At 37.6% G+C, this 25764-nt stretch overlaps 1 protein-coding gene across 1 annotated transcript in view; it reads left to right on the plus strand.

The window, feature by feature from the left end:
* The window catches only part of LOC6035127 (TATA-box-binding protein), a 40268-nt gene extending 15103 nt beyond the window's left edge, over positions 1 to 25165 (plus strand). The window contains exons 2-4 of the mRNA XM_038261909.1: positions 19661 to 20848; positions 20916 to 21168; positions 24475 to 25165. Of these exons, the coding sequence (XP_038117837.1) occupies positions 19850 to 20848; positions 20916 to 21168; positions 24475 to 24908 (1686 nt within the window). The 5' untranslated portion in view covers positions 19661 to 19849 and the 3' untranslated portion in view covers positions 24909 to 25165. The remainder of the gene's footprint in view (positions 1 to 19660; positions 20849 to 20915; positions 21169 to 24474) is intronic.
* Positions 25166 to 25764: the final 599 nt, after the last annotated feature.

The raw sequence follows: 25764 nt of genomic DNA on the forward strand, positions 1-25764 counted from the left end.
AAAAACGACATTTTTGATTGCGCAAAAGTGTGCAAAAAATCGTGTTATTTTTTGTGTGTTTCCACTCACAAGAGACTTTGACATTGAATGACATTTCGTCGTGATGGTCTTGTGACAAGTAGCTTTTTGACGTTTCGAGAGGAGCGCGTTTTGTTTTGATTTTGATCGATAAGCAGCTGATTTTGCAGTTTCAGTTCGGATCCCCCTCATCAGGACTGGGATTGGCTGAAATTCCAGCACGTGGAATGACTGCCGGTCCAAATTTGTAAACAATCCAACACGCTCTCGCGCGTGGATACTTCGAATATCGTCTAGTAATCCGAACATAATATTTACCATTTTTGACAGTGCAGCAATCCATTTGCCCACACGCACGTTCAAAATCACTCAGTTTTCGTCGAAAACGAACCTACTCAGAAATGAGTAAATCTAGCAAAACAATGTAATCTTCCTAATGTCGAAGTGTCTATCCTTCTCGTCCCTAATGTAAACATCAACTGACGTAAGCAGGATAGAACAAATAAATCGTTTTGCTTGAAATGAGACATCAGTTCAACCCATATAACCATTTTTATGGTAGTAGTACCTGAACTCAAAAAATCTTATGAAAAGTGGGATATTGAACTCAGAAAATCATGATTTTTGGTAAGGGTGTAGACGAATGCAAGCTATGTATACAATTGAAGAATTCGACGACGTTTTTTCCGCTAGGTTCGCTGTTGTTCCAGCGGTGTTCGGAATGACAGCCCCCATACAGTTTGAGCAGTTTTTTGGAAAAAATCGCGTTTATAATGAAAAATCAAGCATTTTCAGAAAAGTGGGGTATTGCAAAGTGTGGCAATTTCGCTAACGATCATAATGCGTGGTAATTTGTAGTGATTAATTGTGACTGGTATTTTATTTAAACGATTTTTCTAAAAAGATGATCGATATTTTGGATAACTTGAGTTTAATGTTGCAAAAGTTAAAAGTAATGATGAAATGTTATGTAAAAGTGTTTGAACTTTACTTTTCTTCTCGTTTGACCAAAATATTGACCTCAAAAATGCATTTTGGTGATTTTTTGGAAATTTTTGGAAAAATTCGAATAACTAGCAATTTTTTAAGAAAATTATTGTAATTATGCTGTAATATGACTCTTATAGTTTGTTCTATCAATAATACACACATAAGGAGCATTATCAATCAAATAAATCTTATTTAAATCAATTTTTCAAAAGATCTTTTTGTTAAATTTGAGGAAAAAACATGAAAAATTAACTCAGCCCCTATGATTTATACATCATTCGATTCGTTTATGCGATTGCCACACTTAACAATAACTTTCATCGACGTTATAAAATATTTGAAGGAAATAAAAATCAAAAACTGCAAAAAAAAATAATATTTCCAAGCACGCTGTCATTCCGAACATCGTTGCGTAGTGTTTCTACTCGCCACCAGGATGCGTGCACGTTTCTGTCGAATCTCTCAATTGCCGTTCAAGAGCCAAACGACATGCGTGTTGAGTAGCAGAACAGAGCGAAGAATGTCGATTGAAATTTCCGCCCTTTAAGGTTATGTATGCGAATTCTGTTTTGTTAAATTCCAGCGTTCAAAACAATTTTTGAGCAAAAATTCAAGCTGATACTTTGTTAACTTTTGATGCCCTATCATTTTAAACAATATATTTTTTTCAAAAAAAATTTTTTTTTCAATTTTTTTTATTGCGTTAATTTATAGAGAGCAAAAAGTTTACACTCATACTTCTTGAATTTTTTCTCTAAAGTTGTTCTAGGAGCTGTAAATTCAATTTTATGTTTGCATTTCTATGTAACCGAACAGCGAAAATTTGAATCGTCATTCTTCGATGCTTTGCGCCATCTGTCGGAATTTTTGAGCTTTTAATCGCGAATTGAGGTTATGCAGCGCGACTGTGTTTCAAATGTAGGTGGCGCCAAAATGAGGTTACTTGCCAAAAATCATATTCCTTTCTGCTGAATTGAAGAACAAAATCGCTTATTTCTCATGCTTCCCTGCATCAATCTTAATGAAACTGGTTGCAAAAGACGAGAAAATATTTTTGCTTTAAAATAATGAACATCATTTTTTGGGTGCACAAAAATTTGTGACCTTTTTCTTTAAAAAACATGTTTTGGAACACGAAAAAACGAGTTTCCCCGTATATATCAATGAAATAAACAGTTATGTAATTGATAACAGATGTGTTAACATATATTCAACAATTTTTATTGATTTTTGACAGACCTTCTTGCCAAATAGCCCAAATTACTATCTTTTTCTAAATTTACAGTTTTCTCATAGAAAAATCAAACAAGTATTGGAAAGTTGTACACCAAATTATTGGAAATAATTTTTCTCATCCGAATCCGGCATAACTTTTATAAAAATGTTGATTATGAAGGAAAAAACTCATTAAAAAAAAATCATAGGTTTACGCTATTTGTTCATAGGTGGCGACATGTGTCTTTCAGCTTTGCTGCAAATCCTCTATAACAAATAAGATTCGTTGAATTCAAGGCTCTATAAGATACTCGCGATCTTGGTTTGCTTTAGTGTGAGTGCATCACTCTGTGCTACGAAAACCAAAGCAAAAACAAATGAACAATGGACTGTGCCAGGAAAACCAAAACATAAACAAAGTCAGCTTCCATCGGAGTGACAGAGTCAGGGATAGCGATTTTTACAAACGCACCACTACACTCTCAATCGCGAGTATCTTTGGCAGAAAGCCATGCGTTGAATTGACTTTTGGCACCAACCTAGCTTTTGCGGTATTTATATTTAGCAATATTTGGAATTGTCAAAATGTCAAAAGAAACCAAGTTTCTCGTACTACAATACCGCTTTCATCGACGAATGTGAGGCGTAGTGAACAATAATGATGGAACTCATCAGTTTTGAACAATAGAGGAGAAAAGCAACTCGCGACAAAATTTTGAGGCTAGGAATTTTGACAGGTATGATTTTCATAAAGTATTCGCCTCCTTTTCTCTCCCACAGAAAACCTGGGAACGAGGTAGCTGTCAAACTAGGCCAAAATGTTAAAGTCACTCACAAAATGAACTTTGAGTGATTTGAGTTCATTTCTGACGTCACGATTTTCTCCTCTATAGAGGTGAAAATCGTGACGTCAGAAATGAACTCATATCACTCAAAGTTCATTTTGTGAGTGACTTTAACAGTTTGGCCTATTTTGACAGCTACATTGTCCCCAGTTTTCTGTGGGAGAGAAAAGGAGGCGAATACTTTATAAAAATCATACCTGTCAAAATTCCTAGCCTCAAAATTTTGTCGCGAGTTGCTTTTCTCCTCTATTCCGCTTTTATATCACCTTATTTTGAACATCTTTTGACAACCGTGTGCAGTTCTAAGCGATGTCGTAGCGGAAGTCGCACGCGCAAATGCGGTGTACATACAAATGACGTAAAACTTCCAGAACTTCCAATTATGTATTACGTGAGAGGTCGGGCTGACGTGAATCTGTGTCAACCGCGTACAGGCAGAAGTGCGAATTGCTGAGAGTTTAGCCTCTCGCTGCTTCAGCATGCTGCAGCCGGGAGATCGCCGGGAAGTTGATGCTATAAATTTAAATACAACCGCGCTCTATTATCTGCGTCATTTGGAATCTACGAGATGGATCAATATTTGGTTGCTATTCTCGGGGAAATTATCTCTCCATCAACCGTGGTGAAGATTCCCCCGAATTGAACCGTTAAAACCAACTCGGGCGGAATCCAATCTAAGTTTAATTAGTCACACTCTCGACTCCCCGTTTAAGCCCTTACGCGGGGTCCTGGCCACACGACACGAGGCTCATCGCAATCCGCTTACACAAGCCCGCTCGACCGTTTAAAACTTATTCACGCGGGCAGGCGGCCACTCAAGAATCAAGAGTGCGTCCATTGACCTTTATTTTCATTTTTCGACGAGCAGCCAGCACTTCCTAACACGCTCTCCAGCAATCATTACCTTCTTCATACCTTCAATAACTCATACCCACATTAGCCGCCCGGGTGTGTGAAAAGTGAGGTTAGCTCTTCTTCTCCGTCTAGCTTTCCAATAAAATGCGAATCAATGAAAGAGAGACAGAGAGAGAGTACACAAACGTTCTCCTCGAAGAATTTGAAGGTGGTCGGCGAGCCAGTTCCCACACACCTTTCCCTGATGGAACGAGGAATCCCTTAAAAACTGTTGAGTCAACAGCTGACCTTTCGGGCGCAACTACCGGAAGCAGCCACCGACTTTGAACACTTTGCGTTGAATAAGAAGCAGTCGCGGGACGGTGTTGGTTTGCATCAGCCATTGTTGTGCTTAATCATTCCAGGTTCGTACGCGCGGCGGCGGTTCAGGTTCAGAACGATTAGTTTGAGCGACCACTGAGTTGCGAAGGGAGGATGTGAATGGGGTTAAAACTTTCGTCGGGGCGCTTCCGATTCCGAACCCTTGGGCGTCAAATGTTTGATATCAAGCAATCAAATGACGAAATTCGAGATCTAGAATCTGACTAGAAAGGCGCCGTTATTGGTCAAGATGAATTATTTTTACATTCCAAGAGGAATCAGTCTCTTCAAGGGTTAAGGAGGAGTTCTCGGCTCGGCTCGTTTCAAGAATTCCGCGCACGTTTGCCGATCATCGGTGGACGATCGATCAAAGAGCACCAGCCAACCAACACAGGAAGCGCACTTCCAAAAATGGACGGCGCGGGGTGAGCCCCTCAACTTTTTGGAGGTTGTGGTAGGTGGGGAGGGATGGTTTTAATTGTTTTCTGTTGTTATGATTATTGTTATTGTGGCAGTGTGCCGGTAAGGTGCGGCTTTTGTTTTGCACAGAAAACGGGACTTGGATTGGAGGTTTTTTGCCGTTCTAACAGGGGAAAGGCTATACATTTGTATACCTACCCACACGTACACCTTTTGAGACAAGCAATTCGAAATGATTTCTGCAAAATTGAAGGTATTTGTCTAGTAATCCTATCATAATATTCACCTGTCAACGTGGCACGTTGTACTGAGAAGTATGGGACCATCCACAAACCACGTGGACACTTTTTTGGAATTTTAAACCCCCCCCCTCTTGTGGACAATTGTTCATACAAAAAAAAACTTTTTTGTATGGAGCGTGGACAACCGCTTACCCCCAAAGTGCCCACGTGGTTTATGGATGATCCCTATTCAAATCAAACAATTCAAAAAGACGTAAACTAGTGGATGGTTACATTGAGTTTGAACAGATTAAGGTGCTCATTTACCTCAAAGGTTACTTACTTTTTGCTATTTTTCAAAAATAGTATGTGGAATATGAACAATTCTCTCAGATTTCGGTCAATCGATTTTTTTTTGTATTTTTAAAACCAGAGAAGCCATTTTGCATGATAAGTTTGTCCATATGATTTTCCATACAAATTTGGCAGCTGTCCATACAAAAATGATGCATGAGCATGATGTTGTAGGTATGGAAAAAAATTATACACGTAAAAAACAAATTTGGTGATTTTTTATTTAACTTTTTGCAGGGTGGCCACTCAAGTCGGGAAATCGGGAAAAAGTCGGGAATTCGCCAAAATCCGCCAATATCGGGGAAAAGTCGGGAATTTGTGATTTTTTTGTCAGAAAGTTGGGAATCCCAAATATAAAATAAGTTTTTTTTTTGTATTTATTTTTGTTTATCAAAATTTACCTCTTTTTCTTACTTTAACTTAAAACAACAAAAAGTTGATGAAAAACTAATATATTGCGCATTTTGCACTTTACTAGAGTGTTGCGCAATTATTTTCATCACAGTATTTTTCCATCACAGTGATTTTTCTTCACAGTGATGACGAAGATATCCGTTGCTATAGCAGGCTGTTTATGTTTATTTATTTATTTTTGGAAATTCAGAAATTGGGCTCGCAGCCCCAGCCCAGTGAAAGTTTCACAGACCGGCTAAGTGATTCAAGGGACGAAAGCTTGTTCCGGAATCGTGGTCTCCGGTGTCGGAATGCAGCGGTGTTGCGGAGGCTTACGATGGATTTTTGACTTTTTGCCGGACGGATGGTGGACAACCAGCGGGCCTTGCTGGCTACGTTGCGGACAGGCGTCTTCAGTACCTGCTGATCCTGCGCTGCCGAGAGGGGCCCCTTCATGGCGATGAAGGTCAGTGGCCTGAGGGTTATCGTCCTCTACGGTCTTCATATGGGGAGGCAACAGACAGCGGCGGAGGGAAGCTGCCCGGGATTCACGCTACCGATCAAAACGATCAATACGAGATGGACGAATGCTCGGAGTTTCACCGATGGAGAGGATGATTTGTTACCCTTCGCTACCCTTTAGCTTGTCCGATGTACCAATGTCATTTAATACATGTAATCTTTTCAAATAAAGTCTTTTTTTTATATGTTCTTTCGGTTCAAGCAACGATAAGGTAATAACTGTTTTTTTTTTCTAAAAAATGTAATGACTTCTTTCGTATACGATGCATTGGTTTTAACTAGAACTCTGTTAAATTTATCGCTAATTCATGGGACCGTTTACGGTCTCAGCGAACACATCTCGAGGTGGCCGATAGAATTATGCCTTCGAGCTCATTAGAAAAAAAATAACCTGTAAAAAAAACTCAAAAGTTCCAAGAATCGATCCAGGAACCTTTAACAGCCCATCTCATTAACGTACTGCCTCGGCTACCACAGCTTGATGACTAGATTAAGGTCAGAAGTTGATGCATTACACTTGTTTTGTTTTGATGGTGTGATGGAAAATCAGTTTGCCAACTGTGATGAAAATTTTCCCGCAGCACTCTACTGAGGTGCAAAGTGCGCAAAGTTGACATTTCTCAGGCTTGCCATGCAGTGTGATGAAAAAATCTAGGCCTAGCACGATTGACACAAAACTCTAGAAATTGCTGCAAGGCGCAATAAAATTTGAGCCTAATTTTAACGATTAAGGCTAGCATAAACGTATGATTCTGTTTAATTTTATCACATTGATTGAATATTTAAAAAAAAGATTCCAACTTGTTTTTTCATGGAATATTTTTAATTGTTAAACTATATTCATTAAGTCATTTCAATTGTTTTTTTTTTTCGTATGATTCCCTTGAACTTTTATCTGAGTATGAGTAAAGTTCTCTAGATAAAGCTTGATTTTCAGTTATCAGAAAACATCAATAGTGAAAAAATTTATTCGTTGTTCGTTCTGAATGAAAAAAAATAATATTTTTTTACGTTTTGAAAACATGGAAAAATATTGAATTTGTAAAAAAAATCCAACAAATGTTGGTATAAGTTATTTTAAATATGTCTAAAGAATTTGTTCTTTCAATCATTTCACATAAAATAAGGGGTAAAACATAGAATCTTATCAAACTGTTTTTTTTTCTTTAAAAAAAAAAATTAAGGCACGTAAATACTGACAGCTATATAAATCAACATTAATAAAAAATCAATAACAAAATTGAAAAGGAAGCTTAGTTAATAACATTTTTTACGTATTCCTAGATATTTTTTGAATTCTTTGAAAGAATAATTACAATCATGATAAAGAATAAAATTTAAAATTCAGTTTTCTTTAACTATTTGACATTTCCAGTTGAAACGAAGTATCAAAAACTATACTTTTGCCAATTTGAAAATAAACTAATTGACTAATTGTTAATGTTTCTAATATGAATTAAAAGAATGAGTACTTCCATTTTAAAAGGTTTTTTTTATGAATTTGTTGTTAAATTTCTGTTTTTACGAAAATTGTCAATAGTTTTATTTTGTTAATATTTTGTTCATTTGGATGCCTATAATTTGAGATTCAGAAAAGTCGGGAAAAAGTCGAGAATTTGAAAATGGGATTTGAGTGGTCACCCTGGATTTTTTGTCGCTAAAACTTGATTGGCAAAAAACACATTTTTTTTATTTATTAATATGTTTTATTAGGGGACATCAAATGCCAACTTTTTAGAAATTTCCAGAATGTGCGAAAAATCTTTGACCGAGTTATGAATTTTTAAATCAATACTGTTTTTTCGAAAAATCGAAATATCGGCAAAAAATTTCAAATTCATTTATTATTCATTAGTGCACATGTTTGCCCACTTTTGAAAAACATATTTTTGAAGAGCTGAGATAATTCTCTATATTTTCTGATTTGAACTTTGTTGATACGACCCTTAGTTGCTGTGATATGCCATGCAAAGGTTTAAAAACAGGAAAATTGATATTTTCTAAGTCTCACCCAAACAACTTACCATTTTCTAATGTCGATATCTCAGCAAATAATGGTCTGATTTTCAATGTTAAAATATGAAACATTCGTGAAATTTACCGATCTTTTCGAAAACAATATTAAAAAAAATTAAATCAAACTCAATATTGAGGATTCAAAATCAAAAAATTTCAAATAGATAATTGAATTTAAAGTGGAGTACATTGATTTGATTTTTTTTTTCATGCAAAAAAAATTAATGATACTGATAAGTATTCAAATCAAAGAATTCAAAAGGACATAATCCATTAGTGGAAGTTTACATTGAGTGTGCGCAGATTACGGTGCGTATTTACCTTCAAGGTTACTTCTTTTGTGCAATTTTTCTTAAATTTTACGTGGAATATGTAAAATTACACATAAAAAGATGTAAATTTACATATTTTCTACACCAAATCTGTCAACATTCCCTGATGTAATATTACCACGATTTTTTTTATTGTAGGTGTAGCGATGCTTTGGCTTCATGTTGCTCGGCTTCCATCGAACCTTGATTAAATTCACCTCAACATGATTAAGGAAGGCCAAGCTGGCGAGCGCTGCTTTCCAGACAACCTGTAATTGCACCCGAGTGCAGCGGATAATTTTTTGAAAGCCCTTTCAGGAAAATTTAATCATCCTTGTTTGGTCGGAGCAGTTTGACTTAGCCTCGACTTGCTTTAGAAATGCTTTTACCAGTAATCGGAGTGCATCAAATTTGGTGGCCTTTTTGTTTGCAATTGCCCAAAACAAAGACTCAAGGACACCTGGCGTTCCGGTTTCGACCGACCAAATCGCACCGACGACACAAACACATGGTGGGGTCAGTAATTACTTGTGACTCGTCCTCTTGTAGTAGAAGCACCTTGCCCCGTCCGTTGGTTTTGTTATTGTCTGTTATCGTTTGATGTCCTCTCTGCTGGCCTGAGTCTGCTTTGTTCAAAAAATCGAAACAGACTTCGTCCTCGTCGTGTCGTCGTGTTCCTCGTGCTGCCATGTGTGCGCGCATGATGAAGATTCAAAAAAGGAGTCACAGCTGCTCGTCCTGGTTCGTCCGACAACTCAGATGCGTTCCATCTTTTGGGATACCTTCGATTCGTTTCTTCTTTTTTTTTTGGGTGCTTTTCTCTCTTCCTGTCCCGCCGTGTCAGCCCAGACCAGACTGTGTCGATGTTGAAGATTTCGTTTTTTTTCGATTTATTTTGTTCGAAGAATACCGACCAAAGAACAGCTATGCGTTGGGTGCTTCGCGGTTGTTGATCCTTCCGCCAAAGATCCTGTGTGCTACCCTCCCTGGCAGGCAGGCAGGTCAACAAACACAACACACGCGTGTCGTCAGACGACGACAACGACCGCCGATTCTTGCCAGACGGTCCCAATCTTAGAACTTTTAACCAGCACACACACACACGTAGAACAATCTCTCTCAGCGAAACGAAAGAGTCGACGAGGGTCTGGATTTTCGCTTGTCGCGTTCCATTTTCATCGAACGGCGAAGAACGACGACCTAAAAATGAATCACATGGCGCTGTGTCGAACACCGACGTCGTCAACTTACACCCAAATCAAAGCTCTGTGACAATCAATCACCAAACACGCTGAGTGACAGCTGTTGCTGTGCTGATGCATTCTCTCACTAATACACGTTTGCGATTTGTCTATCTTCTCTTTTTACACGCTTTCGGTTCTAAGGTAACGTGATTGTCTTTCAACTGAAGAGCTCTGGTTCGAATCTAGGTCTTGTGGCAAAATTCGATGACGTTCCAAGTTTGGGTGCAGCTCGGTTGTGATGGTGTGTTTTTGTTATTATGAACCTCCTCGGAACAGAACAGAACGAACAAGAAACGAACACCTACATCACTTTACTCATTCTCTTCTCGCACGCAGATATATCGATGAGTGACGACGACGGTGGTGCAAGTAATCATTCTGTGTTTCTTGGGTGATTCGTTTCTTGTGGATGTTTTTGTCTGATTTTGTGCGATTATCGCTCTAAAAAGTGTGTTGTTGTTGTTGTTGGTCAGGCATTGGATGCAGTTTGCAGAAGAAACGTCAATCTTGAAGCGATCAGCTCAACCCGGCTCAGCTAAATTAATTTCTCATTAGGGTTTTCAGACTGGAGGCATCGCATCAGTGTTGATTGAGTTGTCTTGGTTTTAGCTTTTTGTTTGTTAGGGGCGCTGAAAGAGTTTATTTCTTGATCAAGTACAGAATGAAGATTTATTGTGAAAATTATCTTGAATTCCTTTTTAAATTAAGGCTTTCTAGTGAGACATTTACCAACACATTCAAAGTATGTGGGTTTGTTTGCATCAGATCTGCTTTCTCTTTCTAGCATTGTTTTGTCGTGCGACATCTAGCTAGTTTATATGACTGTCTGCCCGATATGTCAGTCAACATATTTCGCAGGGACTGTGACAGCTCGAGCTCGATCATTGTTTACATCAGGACACTGTGACGAGGAGTTCGTCATTTTTTTGAGTTAAATTATATTTGGTTGGTCCAACTAATTTTCGGGCTATTTTAACAGTTTTATTTCAAGTAAAATATTTCTGCAAAACATATCTAGAGTTGTTTTTTTGAAAAGCTCCTATAAGCAATTGTCTTTCATATGTTTATAGGAACTTAAAAAAAAAAACCTAGATATACTGCTCACACCAGTTCAGGAACAACTAGGTATGACTGTTTGTTTACCCTTGATCATTGAACTGTTTTCGGAGTGGCCAAAAATGATCCAATTGACTGTTGACTAGTTTTAGAGAGCACGGACTTCCAGTGTACTTAATATCGTTTTTAGATTTTCCGATGTGGTCCAATCCTGTAGTTTTTTTTTTTTTTATAAAAAGAGTCAAACTCCATTTTTCATTATTTTCGCAGGGTGACCACTCAAGTCGGGAATTCGCTAAAATCCGCCAAAATCGGAATAAAAGTCAGGAATTCGTGATTTTTTGTCAGAAAGTCGGGAATCCCAAGCATACCTGCTTGAAAGAAAAAATCTAATTCTTGAATAATTTTCTTAAATTTTGTACAATTTTCAAATTAAATTCATGGTACGGTATGTCCACGCATCCTTCCTCCCCTGTAGATTCTGTGGAATGTGATCCGTTCACAGAATCCTCTTTGTGGTAAACACAACGCAGGAGGGCTGGCCGCTTTAATTTTTGTATTACATTTTCGGGTGATCTCGGATGTATTGCAATTATTAATATTGACAAGAAAAGTGCTTGGGGCGTAATCTTATCACAAGACTTTCCAGCATGCTTTCATCGGCCAGGCTGTGTTTGTGTTAGATTAGATTTGATTAGATTAGATTAGATAATTTTCAAATTAAATTCACTCAATTCTTCTTTAGTAACTTAATGGAAATATACCAATTTTAATCACTCTAAGCCATTCGACCAATTCTCATCACTTTTTCCCTTTTCCCGCTATTAAATCAACATTTTCAGATGTATCAACAATGGAGAGTTGCTTGCTCACTTTTATTAGAAAAAAAAAATAAATACTTTTTTTACATTTAAAAAACATGAAAAAATAATGAATTTGCGAAAAAAAAAACAATTCAACCAATTTTGGGTTAAGTTCTTGCAAATATGTTTAAAGAATTTCTTCTTTCAAAACATTTTATAAATAAGTGTTAAAACCTAGAATCCTGTCAAACTGTTTTTGTTTTCATTGAAAAACAAATTTAAAGCAGTTAAATACTGACAACTAGATTAATCAACATTCAAGAATTCAATAACACAATTTAAAAGTAAACTTAATTAAAAAAATTTTACAAATTCTTTGTTATTTTCTAAATTTATTAAAAGAATAATAACAGCAATCATGTTTTAGAATTAAGAATCAAATTTTAAATTCAGTTATCTTTAACATTTTGTCATTTCCAGTTGAAACGAAGTATCAAAAACTATACTTTTGGCCATTTTAAAAATAAATATTGAAATTATAAATGTTTTTAAGCTTTCGGTTATTTTTCAAAGACTAATAGTTTATGTTTCTAATTTGAATCAAAATAATTAGTGCTTCCATTTTTTAAGCTTTTATAAAGCAATTTGCTGTTAAATTTTTTTATCAAGAAAATTGTAAATACTTTTACTTTTTTAATTCATTTAGATTTTTTGATGGTTGAACTTGACTTTTTACAAAGAGTTTTTTTTTTGTCTAAAATCATTCTTTAGATAAGAAATGCCCATTATTTGAGGTTCTGGAAAAGTCGGGAAAAAGTCGATACTTTCAAAATGGGATTTGAGTGGTCACCCTGTTTTTGGCTTGTTCAGTGTTTTTGAATACCCCTGACTCAAGACAGTTTTAAACACCCAGATAGCAAAAAAAAATGGTTTTTGGTCCTTTTTTCAAAAAATAATTCAGAATTTCATGGAGTTGTTTGACATGCCGTATACCAATATTTTAATTTGACCTCCTTCAGTAACCTGAATATCTAAACTGATAAAACCTACACAGCAAAAAAGTAGTAATCCAGCTGCGTGTAAAAGGCCTGGAAGTAAAATAAATTTTGACTAATTTTATGAAATTTTATATAATAGTACACCCTGAATATACCAACTTGACCGAAATATTACGCTCATATATGCGTTTATCCTTACAGCATTTCATCGGTCTGATGGCCGAACGGGCTAAGGCGCCAGTCCTTACTGTTGGTGCTGGGTTTTTATCCCGTCGGTTGCAATTTTTTTGTGTTTATAAAAGGTTTACACGGGTCATTCCAGGTCAACTTGGTACAGTTTTGGCCTCGACTTTCACCGATTTGGACCAAACTTGGAGAGAACGTTCATCGATCGATAGTTATCAGAAATCCCAAGTTTGGAGTTGATTGGACCATTCCTCTATATTTTGCATCGTTTTATAGAAAATTTTCCAAGGAATTCGATAAAAAAATAAAATTTCAACCCTTGAATGCCCCCTAATATTATATTTTAACGTCTTAAGTTTAAAAATTCACTTTTGTTAAATTGCTTATGTTTTTTTTTTTTATTTCGTCACCATCGTGTTATCCGGACAATTTTACATTATAATCAATGTAAACCTCAAACTAAAATGGACTTTTGGCGAGAAACAGCGATTTTACTGAATAGAGGGATGGTCCAATCAGCTCCAAACTTGGGATTTCTTCTAATCCCGCAGTGGAATACCACCTTCATCGGGAAAATAATTTTAAAAGATACCGAGCCCTTCTTCTCTTTCGCGAGATTATCGGTACATTGAAAGCTTAATAAGTCATTTGGAAGATTTTTAGAAGGCATTTAGATCTCACTAATACATTTTATGATAAAACGTCAGACGCTCTGCTAAACGTGCTGTCAATCTTTGTAGACTAAAATATATAATTTTCGTAGGGAAGAATGTCTTCTGGAGTCTGTCTAATTCATTAAGTTCAACAAACCCACTGACCAAAACGAAACCTAAACGAGAGTCCATTCCAGCTGATATCACTCCAAAGTCATCACCCGAAAAACTCTGCTCCGAATCCACCAGGTCCAGGGCGAAAAAGAAAGAAAGAAAACAAACTTTTTGTTACCCCCTTATTGCAAATTTCCACCCTCTTTCGCGCTCTCGGTATGGAACAGGACCAGCTGGTTTGGTTCTTTGTGTCTACACTCTTTCATTTTTTCTGGTCCTTCTTCCTTGCCTCGTTTTCTTGCACCGACGACGAGAGTTTTTTAATTTCTTTTTTTTTACGACGAACAAATTTCTCCAAAACCTACCAGAGCGATGGCGGCGATGGCTTGCGTGGTCTGCTCTTTCTCAATATATTATTTATTTTCGTTGCTTCCCACCGTTGAATCGCAAGACTGTGCATATTAGAAGGTTGAACCAGTCGTCGTCTTCTTCTTTGCTCCTCGTCTCTCCTACGCGACTACCCAGCAGCAGCTGACTAGACTGTCATCGCTTGCTCTGATTAGAGAAAGAGACTTTTCTCCCAGACCTCGTCTCGAACCCAAACCTGCCTCAACTGTGCACAAAAAAAAAAATGCGAGTAGAGTCTGATCTACCCACTTGGAGGGGGGTTGTATTCCGCAGACGAGTTGACGTTGTCGCCCTTTCTCCTTTGTACACCACCTTTTGGATTTTGCGAAAATAATAATATTAACAAGGAGACGACTCCCACCGGCACGAGACGTCCAACCTCCAAGAAAGTATCTCAGGTGCAGATTTTGGGTTCTTTCGTACGCTAAAGCGGGTATTTTGGCAGTTGTTGGACGTTGCGTGAGCTTTTTTTAGTGTGTGACTTGACAGATAACTAACCTTGTTTATTGCTCTCCTTGATTCCTTGATTATTTTAGGTTGTTTTGGTTTGAGCAACCTGAGGGTGGATTCTCACTAAAGCGGTATACGCACATCGGAAGGAACCGGTCAAGAAAAATTTCAAATGGGCAGCAGCGGCAGCGAAAGCAAGCCAGAGAGGGTGAAGAAAAGCCCCAAGAAAACGCTCCCTCTCGCTTGTTCTGCTGTTCGTAAATCTGTTTCTTGACCCCTTTCCTTCCGATCTCCATACTAGCCTTAAAGCAGGTATTAGACTATGACAAAAAAAACAAACAAACTTTTTCGCGTTTGACACTTTTCCAAACTCGATAACAACTCAAGGACGTATTAGACTATGACAAACTAACAAACAAAGTCGCAAACAAAGCAAAATGTGTGCAGGATGACGTTTCTCAGGGTGACCACTCAATTCCCATTTTCAAATTCCCGACGTTTTCCCTACTTTTCCAGACCTCGAAAAATATGTATTTCTTATCTGAAGAATGATTTCAAATCAAACACTCTTTATGAAAAGTCAATATCAACCATCGGACAAAATGTAAAAAAAACATTGACTGTTTTAGTAAAAAAAAACTTGAATTTCAATTATAAATTCCTTAAAACTTCACTTCAAAAATGGGACCATCATTTTGATTCAGGGTAAAAACATAAAACATCAGTCTTTGAAAAATAGCCGAAAGCATAACGATTAGTTCAATGTTTAATTTTAAATTATCAAACATAAAGTTTTTTTTTTTTGAAGCTTCGTTTCAACTGGCAATGAAAATTATGATGACAATAGAGCAATTTTCTACGAAATCGGTCTTTTTTCTTCAATTTTAATTTTTGTATTTTTTAATCCGACTGAAACTTTTTTAGTGCCTTCCGTATGCCCAAAAAAGCCTTTTAGCATCATTAGTTTGTCCATATAATTTTCCATACAAAATTGGCAGTTGTCCATACAAAAATGATGTATGAGAATTCGAAAATCTGTATCTTTTGAAGGAATTTTTCGATCGATTTGGTGTCTTCGGCAAAGTTGTAGGTATGGATACGGACTACACTGAAAAAAATGATACACGGTAAAAAAATTTGGTGATTTTTTTATTTAACTTTTTTGATTTGCAAAAAAACACTATTTTTAATTTTTTTTATTTTTTTTATATGTTTTAGAGGACATAAAATGCCAACTTTTCAGAAATTTCCAGGTTGTGCAAAAAATCATTGACCGAGTTATGAATTTTTTAATCAATACTGCTTTTCTCAAAAAATCGAAATTTTGGTCGCAAAAAATTTTTAACTTCATTTTTCGATGTAAAATCAAATTTGCAATCAAAAAGTACTTTAGTGAAATTTTGATAAAGTGCACCGTTTTCACGTTAAATCCATATTTAAGTGACTTTTTTGAAAATAGTCGCAGTTTTTCATTTTTTAAAATTAGTGCACATGTTTGCCCACTTTTAAAAAAAATATTTTTGAAAAGCTGAGAAAATTCTCTATATTTTGCTTCTTCGGACTTTGTTAATACGACCTTTAGTTGCTGAGATATTGCAATGCAAAGGTTTAAAAACAGGAAAATTGATGTTTTCTAAGTCTCACCCAAACAGCTCACCATTTTTCAATGTCGATATCTTAGCAACTAACGGTCTGATTTTCAATGTTTCAATGTGTCAGTATTTAAATGTTTAAACTTTTTGCCAATGAAATATTTTACCACTTATTTTATATGAATGTTTTTAGAATGGTTCTTTAAACTTATTTGTAATAACTCAAGCAAATTCTTTTTAATTTATTCAAGCCAAAACAAATTTTAATTTAATTTGTAGTCTTTAACATGCTATTTAGAAAAAATTGTATAACGTTTTTTAATATTTTTTTTATAAAATGAAGGCTTTTAAAACTGTTTACAAATTTTGAGAACACAAAACGGAAAAAGACGTAAAACTTCAGCAATTTTGATTAAAATTTTTACCAGCCTTGTTTGCAATGTGAAGATTTTTAAATACATTCGGAGCGTAGACGGAGGGGCTGTACGACCCATTTCATTTTTGAGCATGCGAAAAGGAGGTGTTTTTCAATAATTTGCAGCCTAAAACAGTGATGAGATAGATATTTGGTGTCAAAGGTGCTTTTATGTAAAATTAGACGCCCGATATGATGGCGTACTCAGAATTATGAAAAAACGTATTTTTCATCGAAAAAAGTTTTAAAAACTCTGCCATTTTCCGTTACTCGACTGTAAATTTTTTTTGGAGCATGTCATTTTTAGGGAAATTTACTGTACTTCACGAATCTACATTGACCCAGACGGGTATTTTTTTCATTTAGAACAAAATTTTTCATTTTAAAATTTCGTGTTTTTTTTAACTTTGCAAGGTTATTTTTTAGAGTGTAACAATTTTCTACAAAGTTGTAGAGCAGAGAAAAAAATTGATATGTAACATAAGGGGTTTGCATCACGAAATATCGCGATTTAACGAAAAAAAAAAATGAAAATTTTGGTCGTCGTTGATCATGGCCGTTCATGGTCATCCGCGACAGACACGGACGACGAAACAAAGAGAAACGCAAAGTGTAACTTTTTCAAAACTTTTTTTTTGTAAAATTGCTATAACGCGTGATGTTTATGAGCAAACCCCTTATGTATGTATATCAAAATTTTTGTAATTGTCTGCTCTACAACTTTGTAGAACATTGTTGCACTCTAAAAAATAACCCTGCAAAGTTAAAAACATGAAACTTTAGAATGAAAATTTTTGTTCTAAATGAAAAAATTACCCTTCTGGGTCGTAAAGTACATTAAATTTCCCTTAAAATAACATGCTCAAAAAAAATTTACAGTCCAGTAACGGAAAAAGGAAGATTTTTTAAAAAAATTTTAGTGTTTTTTCGATGAAAAATACGTTTTTTTTCGGAATTCTGAGTACGTCATCAAATCGGGCGTCTAATTTTACATAAAAGTCCCTTAGACACCAAATTTCTATCTCAACACCGTTTTAGGCTGCAAATTATTGAAAAAGACCTCTTTATTTTATCTATATATTAAAAAACGGACCTCGGATTCGTGATCAGGGACAAAAGTTATCCCTTAGGACAAAGTTTCACGCAAATTGGGTACTAAAGCCCTATGTAAATTTTTATGTACAACGGTAAAAACACGATAAAAAACCATTTCTGACTAGATTTCTGATCACTTTTTTTTTTCATTTTAATAAAAAAAAATATTGACAAGACAACATTTTTTCGATGGATCAACTATGGTCCCCTTGGAACGAGCTGTCAAGTAGGAGCTTTTCTGTCAAGAAGGACCGTGAGGTTAATTTTTCAAAATTGATTTAAAAATCCATTTTAAACTCTTTGTGGTCGTACGAATGGTCATTGTACTCAGAACAATAAGCTTCATCGCTGTAAACAATAATATCAGCAATCTAAGCTTCATTTTAGGACCCAATTGAAGAGGGGTCGGGGCAACTTCTGTGTGAGTTGGCGGAGAATTACCCATCTGGAAACAGTATTTGAAATGACTAAATGAATTTACTTTAACATTTAAAAATCTTTACTTAAAATAAAAACTGTAGCCAATCTGTAGTTGGATTTGTTTTTTTTTTCAATATTCAAGTAATGGGGCAAAATAAATCAACTTTACGCTGATAACCGTCAAAATTAAACTCTTTTTCATATTGGCTTGTTGTTGTTTACAGCTAGATGTTACATTTTGTTTGATAAACATAGTCTAAAACAAATAAAAAAAATTTGATTCATAAGAAAATATTATAAAAATTGGGTCAAATGTATCCCAAAATAATCATTCAATATTTATTAAGATTTTCATTGCCTTAGTCATTTCATTCTCATATAGATTGAAACAGTGAAAGGAACCCGAAATTTGCTGAAGACGAATTGAATGAAATAAATTTCAAAGGTGTACAAAATATTTCAAAATTATTCAATAGTTAGAAAATATTAAAGGTCCAATAAACCAAATTTCCAGTTTTTACTTTTTGGGTGTGTTTGAAACCGCCTTGAGTCAGGGGTATTAAAAATCACCCAAAAAGCAAAAACTGAAAATTTGGTTTATTGGACCTTTTCAAAAAAAAATCCTCTACTTTTCCCGATTTTTCGTGGATTTAGGCGATTTCCCGACTTTTCCGACTTGAGTGGCCACCCTGGGTTTCTGCAAACAAAACAGGCAAACTGACGTTTCTGCAAACAAATGTTGGCGAACAAACAACGCAGACAAATTGGCAAACTGTCAAACTGTGCGGGTTTGTTTGTTTGTCATAGTGTAATACCTGCTTTAGATTGACAACTATTAAATTATTACACTATTAAATTATTAAGTATTACACTGCGACAAACTTGAAATCTAGAGTTTTTTTTTTACTGGTTCAATAAACAAAATTGTTTCAATTGTGGTTCCCAAACAACTGGCAAATGGGTCATAATTACCAACGTGACCCTTCCCACGACCACCCATGTCGTGTGTTGTCTGCGTTGCGAAGGGTTTCGTTTTCTTCGGCAAACTTGGCTGCGGGGGATCCTTTCTTTGTGGGTTTGACTCCGACAAAAAAAAAAACAGTGCCCTACTTTCGTTGACGAGTCTCTGTAGCGTGTTCTGTATCCCATTCTGATTTTTGAACAATTGTCAAAAATGGAGAATTGAATCGCTCCACAACCAGCGGCAAACCAACCAAAAAGTGGGACAATCCAAGTTTAAAAAGTGCATCCCTCGCTCTCTCCCCCCCAAAATGCCTTTTTGATAAGGGCTTGACCAAAAGCTCCGGTGGCGACGGCTTGGGCAAGGTCGATTTCGTCGTTAGATTACGTTTGGTGTGATAACAAGAAGAGGAGTCGTCACATGGTGGCGGGACGGACCTTGGGAGGTGGGACAACTTTGTCGAAATAACTCGCTTGTTGTCGTTTTGACCTTAAACTTTTAGAACTTTTTAAACCTTTTGATTGAGGACCACTTATGTATCCCGGAAGAGCAATCACTAGCGCCAAGTGTTTTCTTTGTTTACATTTTGCGCGTACTGCTAGGACTGCCTGGTTGTTGTCGCCTGGTTCTAGTGTTTACTTTTCAAAAGATGCAACTGATTGTTCGCAAACTAGAAATATTTCAATAGCTCAGTTGTGTTTATTGGTACTAATGTTTTCCTTCTTTTTCTTCCGTTCTTTTTCAGAGTGTGTACTTGCTAGGGCTAGTCTGGCCATCCGAAGATAGTAACCAGATGAGACCAATCTAAACAGAGCCCCCCAAGTGTGTGTGTGTGACTTAGTGACCAACCAACCAACCAACAAGAAGGGAACAAGAAGAACTCTGACCAAGTGGCTAGCGTGTGTTGTGAGTGAGAACGTAACGAACGCAATTTATGTATTGCAGTAACCAGAGTAGTATGGCTACTCTGTTACAGCAGAAGAGTTTTATGAAAAATCTGACCAATGGAGCAAACAACGTGGTGGTCGTGAATGGCACCGACGACAGCGCAACGACAAATCCGGCGGTCGCGACCGTGGCATCCGGCGGTTCGGTGGCCTCCCGGATGTTGCTGCCCCACGAAACGATGACGATGCTGAGCCCGGCCGGCAGCACCACGCTCATCCACCAGCAGCCGCTGATCCACCAGCAAACCGTGCCGGTCACCACGGCGGCCAGCTTCAACAGCCAGTTCATCAACCATCTCCAGAGCAATCACCATTTGGCGTTTGGTGGCAGCAGCACGACCGTCGCGAACCCGACCACGTCCATCCAGAGTCAGTTCCACAATGCCTACGTCGACGTGAACTCAATCTTCAACCGCTCGACGTCGGCGGCCACCACCATCAGCAATAGCAGCTCGTCCTTTGCGATGGCCTCACCTCATCACCACCACCTGCCACATCTAGTAAGTAACGCTAGTTCCTTAGTGTACGCCAACGGGACCACCCATCCGGCAGCGGCGGCGGCGTCCAAACACCACCACCACCATCACCAACAACAGACTGTTCCCGAGAGCCAGACTGCCAACAGTGCGACCTCCGGCGGCGACGCCGTCAAGTCGGAACCCTCCGACGGCGACTCACGTCTGGCGAATCAACAAACACCCGCCACTGCCACTGCCACCGAGGACGACGACAAGACCGCCGTCGAGCCGGTCGAGTGCAAGGACGAGGAGCCCGAGCCGGAGATTGACATCGTCATCAACAACGTGGTGTGCTCGTTCAGCGTCCGCTGCCATCTGAACCTGCGCGACATCGCCCAGAAGGGCTTCAACGTGGAGTTTCGGCGCGAGAACGGCATGGTCACGATGAAGCTGCGCCGCCCGTACACGACCGCGTCGATCTGGTCGTCGGGGAAAATCACCTGCACCGGGGCCACGTCCGAGGATTCGGTAAGACTCAATCCCCCCAAAAGCGTCCCAAAAACACTCACCAAATCGGGTTTTCTTCTTGTTTTAGGCGAAGGTGGCGGCCCGGCGCTACTCGCGGTGCCTTCAGAAGCTCGGCTTCAACGTGCGGTTTCGGAACTTCCGGATCGTGAACGTGCTCGGTACGTGCAGCATGCCCTGGGGCATTATGATCGTCAACTTTAGCGAAAAGTACAAGAAGGACGCCAGTTACGAGCCGGAGCTGCACCCGGGCGTCACGTACAAGCTGTACAACCCGAAGGCCACGCTGAAGATCTTCTCGACCGGGAGCATCACGGTGACGGGTGAGTAGACCACTACCACTACCAAAGTGGGAAACCCTTTTTCATTCGCCCAGGTCCTTTGCCACTTCTCTAAGAGTCGTTTTGGTTGGCTACCAACATAAAATTTGGTAACCTTCATGACCTTTTCAACCTTAACGGTTATTTTAGACAGTTTCAAGCCTGGTAGCCGTTTGGATTCTTTTTCATTACTTTAGTTACCTTTTTTGGTTCGCTACCAAATTCAAACCAAGTGATCGTCCTACTCGTGTGTTCCGTTTAGTTCGTTAACAATTTCAAAGCTGGTAGCCATCGATATGCCTTTAACTGTTTGCTACCCATTAAAATATATTGGTTTAGATGGGGTGTGATGGTGACCATTGTAAATTCACCTGTCACTCCCATCAATCGCTACCAATAACAACCTGGTAAAGTTCTGGAATTTGTTTTCCTCCTTTCATGACTCTCATCTAATAATCGTCGCGTTGTTTGCTACCGATTTGAAGCCTGATCGCCAATTTCTGTTTTTCTACCGCGTTTTTTTTTAAATTTGGAAGCAGATTTACTACGTGTTTTAAAATTAATAATCAACTCTTTTCAAGCAGCTTTCTTAGTTAGATAATCTTTTTGTCATTATTTTGCTAGATTTAGTGAAAAGTAGAATTTGGTAACCGTTGTTATACAACTTCTTTAGTACTGTTCCCTGTTGTATGCTTCGTTCCCGATTACAAACCCAATGGTTACTGGATTTTTTTCATTACTCTAGTCTCCATATCGTGATTCGTGGTCCGTTACCAAATTCAAACTAGGCATTCTGTTACTAATATCAAAAATGGTAGCCATGAATTTATTCCATGGTTTGCTACCAATTTAAATCCGGATGGTTTACCGCGTCATGGCGCCAACAATAAATTCCCAGTGCTCTTTTTCATTTATTTTTCCTATGGTTTAAATGCGTTGTATTGGTAACCATTACGGGTTTTTTTCTTCCTGTTAATACATTGGCCCTTGACCCCTTGGGTCTGTACCCACAACTCTGATAAATATATCGTATTGAATCAGATATTCTTGTAAAATTAGTAGCTAGTTCTTTTAATGTAGCTTTCCTAGTTGGTTACCAACTGCTACAGAATTTGATATTTCGGTTTCTTGTTCCTTCACTGATAAAATTATGTATCTGGGCTACCATTTTTGTTTCGCATTCATTATTTGAATGGTCATGGCTAGCTACCAACAAAAATTTAGGTTACCATTCTGGATTGAATTTTTATTAAAGATTCACGATTCCTAGGCTAGTTTTGCAGGCTACCAAAATAAATCTAGTTTACAAACCCACAAAAAAAATGATTTGAGCTCATTGCATTGATTTCAGTGCATGATTTTTCTGGTTGCTACCAATGCTTATCTTGGTTACCATGCAGGATTTTCTTTTTATTAATATATTATTATAGTAAAGCTAGTTTTGTTGCCTACCAACGGTAATATATGTTATATATTCACTACACTTTGCAATGTTTTTGTGGATGATTTTTCTAAAAGCTACCAAGGCAAAAATAGGTTTCAAATCCACTACACTTTTTCCTGATTGCTACCAATTCAATACAAATCTATGCTATAAATCATTTTACTTTGCATTTTTTTGTGGATGAGCATCCTGATTGCTACCAATGCAAATCCCGGTTACCATGCAGGTTTTTATTTTTTTATTTTTTTTATTATTGTAAAGCTTGTTTTGCTGGCTACCAAAGGTAATCTAGGTTATAAATCCACTTCACTTTGCAATGTTTTTGTGGATAATTTTTCTAATGGCTACCAATTCAAAAATAGGTTTAAATCCACTACACTTTTTCACGAATTCGAATGCTGGTTACCATTCTGGAGATTGTATTTTTATTAGTTTGCTTTATTCTAAGGTTCGTTTTATTGGCTACCAATACAAATCTATGTTATAAATCATTTCACTTTGCATTGTTTTTTTTTTGTGGATGAGTATCCTGATTGCTACCAATGAAATTCCTAGTTACCATTCAGAATTGTTTTTTGATTGAAATTTCCTTATTTAAAGTTTAGTTTTGCTTGCTACCCAATTAAATTTTACTACACTTCTTTGATTGCTGTGAATGTATTGATTGCTACCAATGCAAATCCTGGTTGTCATTCTGGATTGTCTTTTCATTAAAGTTGCTTTATTCTAATGTTAGTTTTAATGGCTACCAATAAAAATCTATGTTATAAATCATTTCACTTTTCATTTTTTTATTGATCAGGATACTTCTGATTGCTACCAATACGAATCCTAGTTACCATTCTGGATGGTTTTTTATTGAAATTTCCTAATTCTAAGGGTTGTTTTGCTGGCTACCAAATACAAATTCACTACAATTTGCATTGTTTGCTGTGAATGTATTGATTGCTACCAATACAAATCCTGGTTTTAATTCTGGATTTTTTTTATTGCAATTTTCTTATTCTAAAGTTAGTTTAAATGGCTACCAATACAAATTTACTTTATGAATCAATTAATTTTGCATATTTTTTTGTGGATGGATCAGGATACTCCTGATTGCTACCTATACGAATCTTGGTTATCATTCTGGATTGTTTTTTTAATTGAAATGTCCTTATTCTAAGGTTAGTTTTAGGAAGCCTGCAACCTAATCAAAATTCACTACACTTTGCATTGTTTGCTGTGAATGTAGTGGTTGCTACCAATGCAAATCCTGGTTTACATTCGGGATTGTAGTTTTGCTGGTTACCCAATAACAATTCACTACACTTTGCATACTACCAATTGCTGTGATTGCTCCCAACGCAAATCCTGGCTACCATACTGGATTGTCTTATTTTTTAGTTTATATTTTAAGGGTAGTTTTGCTGGCTACCAACTCAAATCTAGGCAAATCCACTACGCATTGATTTATTTTGCTACCTATACAAATCTTGGTTACCATTGTAGTTTAAATTTAGTCATCAAAGCTTCTAATAACGGCAGTTTTTTCTGGTTACCAATACAAATCTAATACATAAATCCGTTACACTTTGCATTCTTTGTTGTGGATAATTATCCAGATTGCTACCAATACAAATCCTGGTTACCATCTAGATATATTTTTACTACCAATATAAATCTAAGTTATTAATTCACTAAATTTTGCATTGATTGTTATGGATGTTTTGATCCTGTAAATCATTTACCTTGAATTATGGAGTGGTAGTCCCGGGATGCTACCAATATCTGCCCTGGGTTCTAATTCGAGATTTCTGATCGCTACCAACCATAAATCTAGAATACAGATTTTCTGACCACCTTTTTCCCTATCCCATTTCCAGCGGCCAGCGTCGCGTTCGTGCAGAGCGCCATCGAGCACATCTTCCCGCTGGTGTACGAGTTCCGGAAGAAGCGCACCCCGGCGGAGAAGATCGAGCTGCTGAAGCCGCCGGAGTTTGACCCGGAGGCGCTGATCGAGGAGGAATGTGATATCACCGATGCCACGTCGGCCGCGTCGTTCGTCGGCGCCACGGTAGCAGGAGGAGAGGTAGGAGACGACGAGGACTGTTTTGACGGCAGCACCGGCACCGACACCAAAGCAATAAACCACCACGCCCGGCGAAGCAACCGGAAGTGCGCGTCCCGGTACAGCAGCACCCGCGTTGGCCGGAGACGCCCCGCCGGCAAGGCGGACAACGATCCCACCGAGGACGCGATGTACGTGTCCGACGACGATGACGACGACGAGGACGATGACATGATCGAGAGCGATTAGAGCGGGGTTACAAATGTAGAAAGAGAGAATGAGACGGCCTGTGCCTCTAGCGGAAGTGAAGGGAGGTTCTTTACTAATAGTTTCGTTCCGTTTTACTGCTTTACGATCCTTCTTCCATGCGATTCTATTCCGGAGATTTTTTTTCCGGAGTTCTCAACTCCAAAGCTCGAGAACTCGATTGGGAACCTAGAAATGTGTTTTGTTTATTTTTTTTCCTGAAAATATAACCAATAAAATGATTCCATTTACTCGACGAAGCTCCGGTGTCTGACTTGAGAGGTTCTCAATTTGATTCCGATCAACGGGGGAAAAAAAGGTGGAAAGAAACGATGGAAGGACCGATTTCCTTGCCGCGTTCCCAAAAACGAACGCATTCCGGTGGGCATTATTCACACTGTAGATAAATATTTTGTTTAGGGCAATCTTGTTTTCACTGTACAACAAATTTGTGTTTTTTCTTCGTTTGTTTTTATTTCCGTCGCATTCTTTTTAAAAGAGATCAAATTTCGAATTGCTTCTCAATTTTGAGAATTTATGTTTCGCGCAGAGTCCTGCTTTTCGTGTATGTTTTTGAGTTTTTTGTTCTTCATTGTTACGTATATTTTTTGCGAAAGAGCTGTTTTTCGGTCCAATGAGAGTTTTTCACTCGCTCAGTGTCGATTGAATCGTCTTCGCTCTCTTTTTTCGTTGCGATTGTTGTGAAGAGCAAGAGAGAAGAGAGCGAATGCGCTCTGGCACGGCTTGTGAGCGACGTTCGGAGCAAATCAAACACTGCAAAATGATTCCACTGTTTTGTCGAAACAAGCAAAATTCTCACGGTACAGTTTAAAATACTTATGATATTGTTTATTTCGTA

Source organism: Culex quinquefasciatus, chromosome 1 (assembly GCF_015732765.1).
Source record: "Culex quinquefasciatus strain JHB chromosome 1, VPISU_Cqui_1.0_pri_paternal, whole genome shotgun sequence".
NCBI lineage: Eukaryota > Metazoa > Arthropoda > Insecta > Diptera > Culicidae > Culex > Culex quinquefasciatus.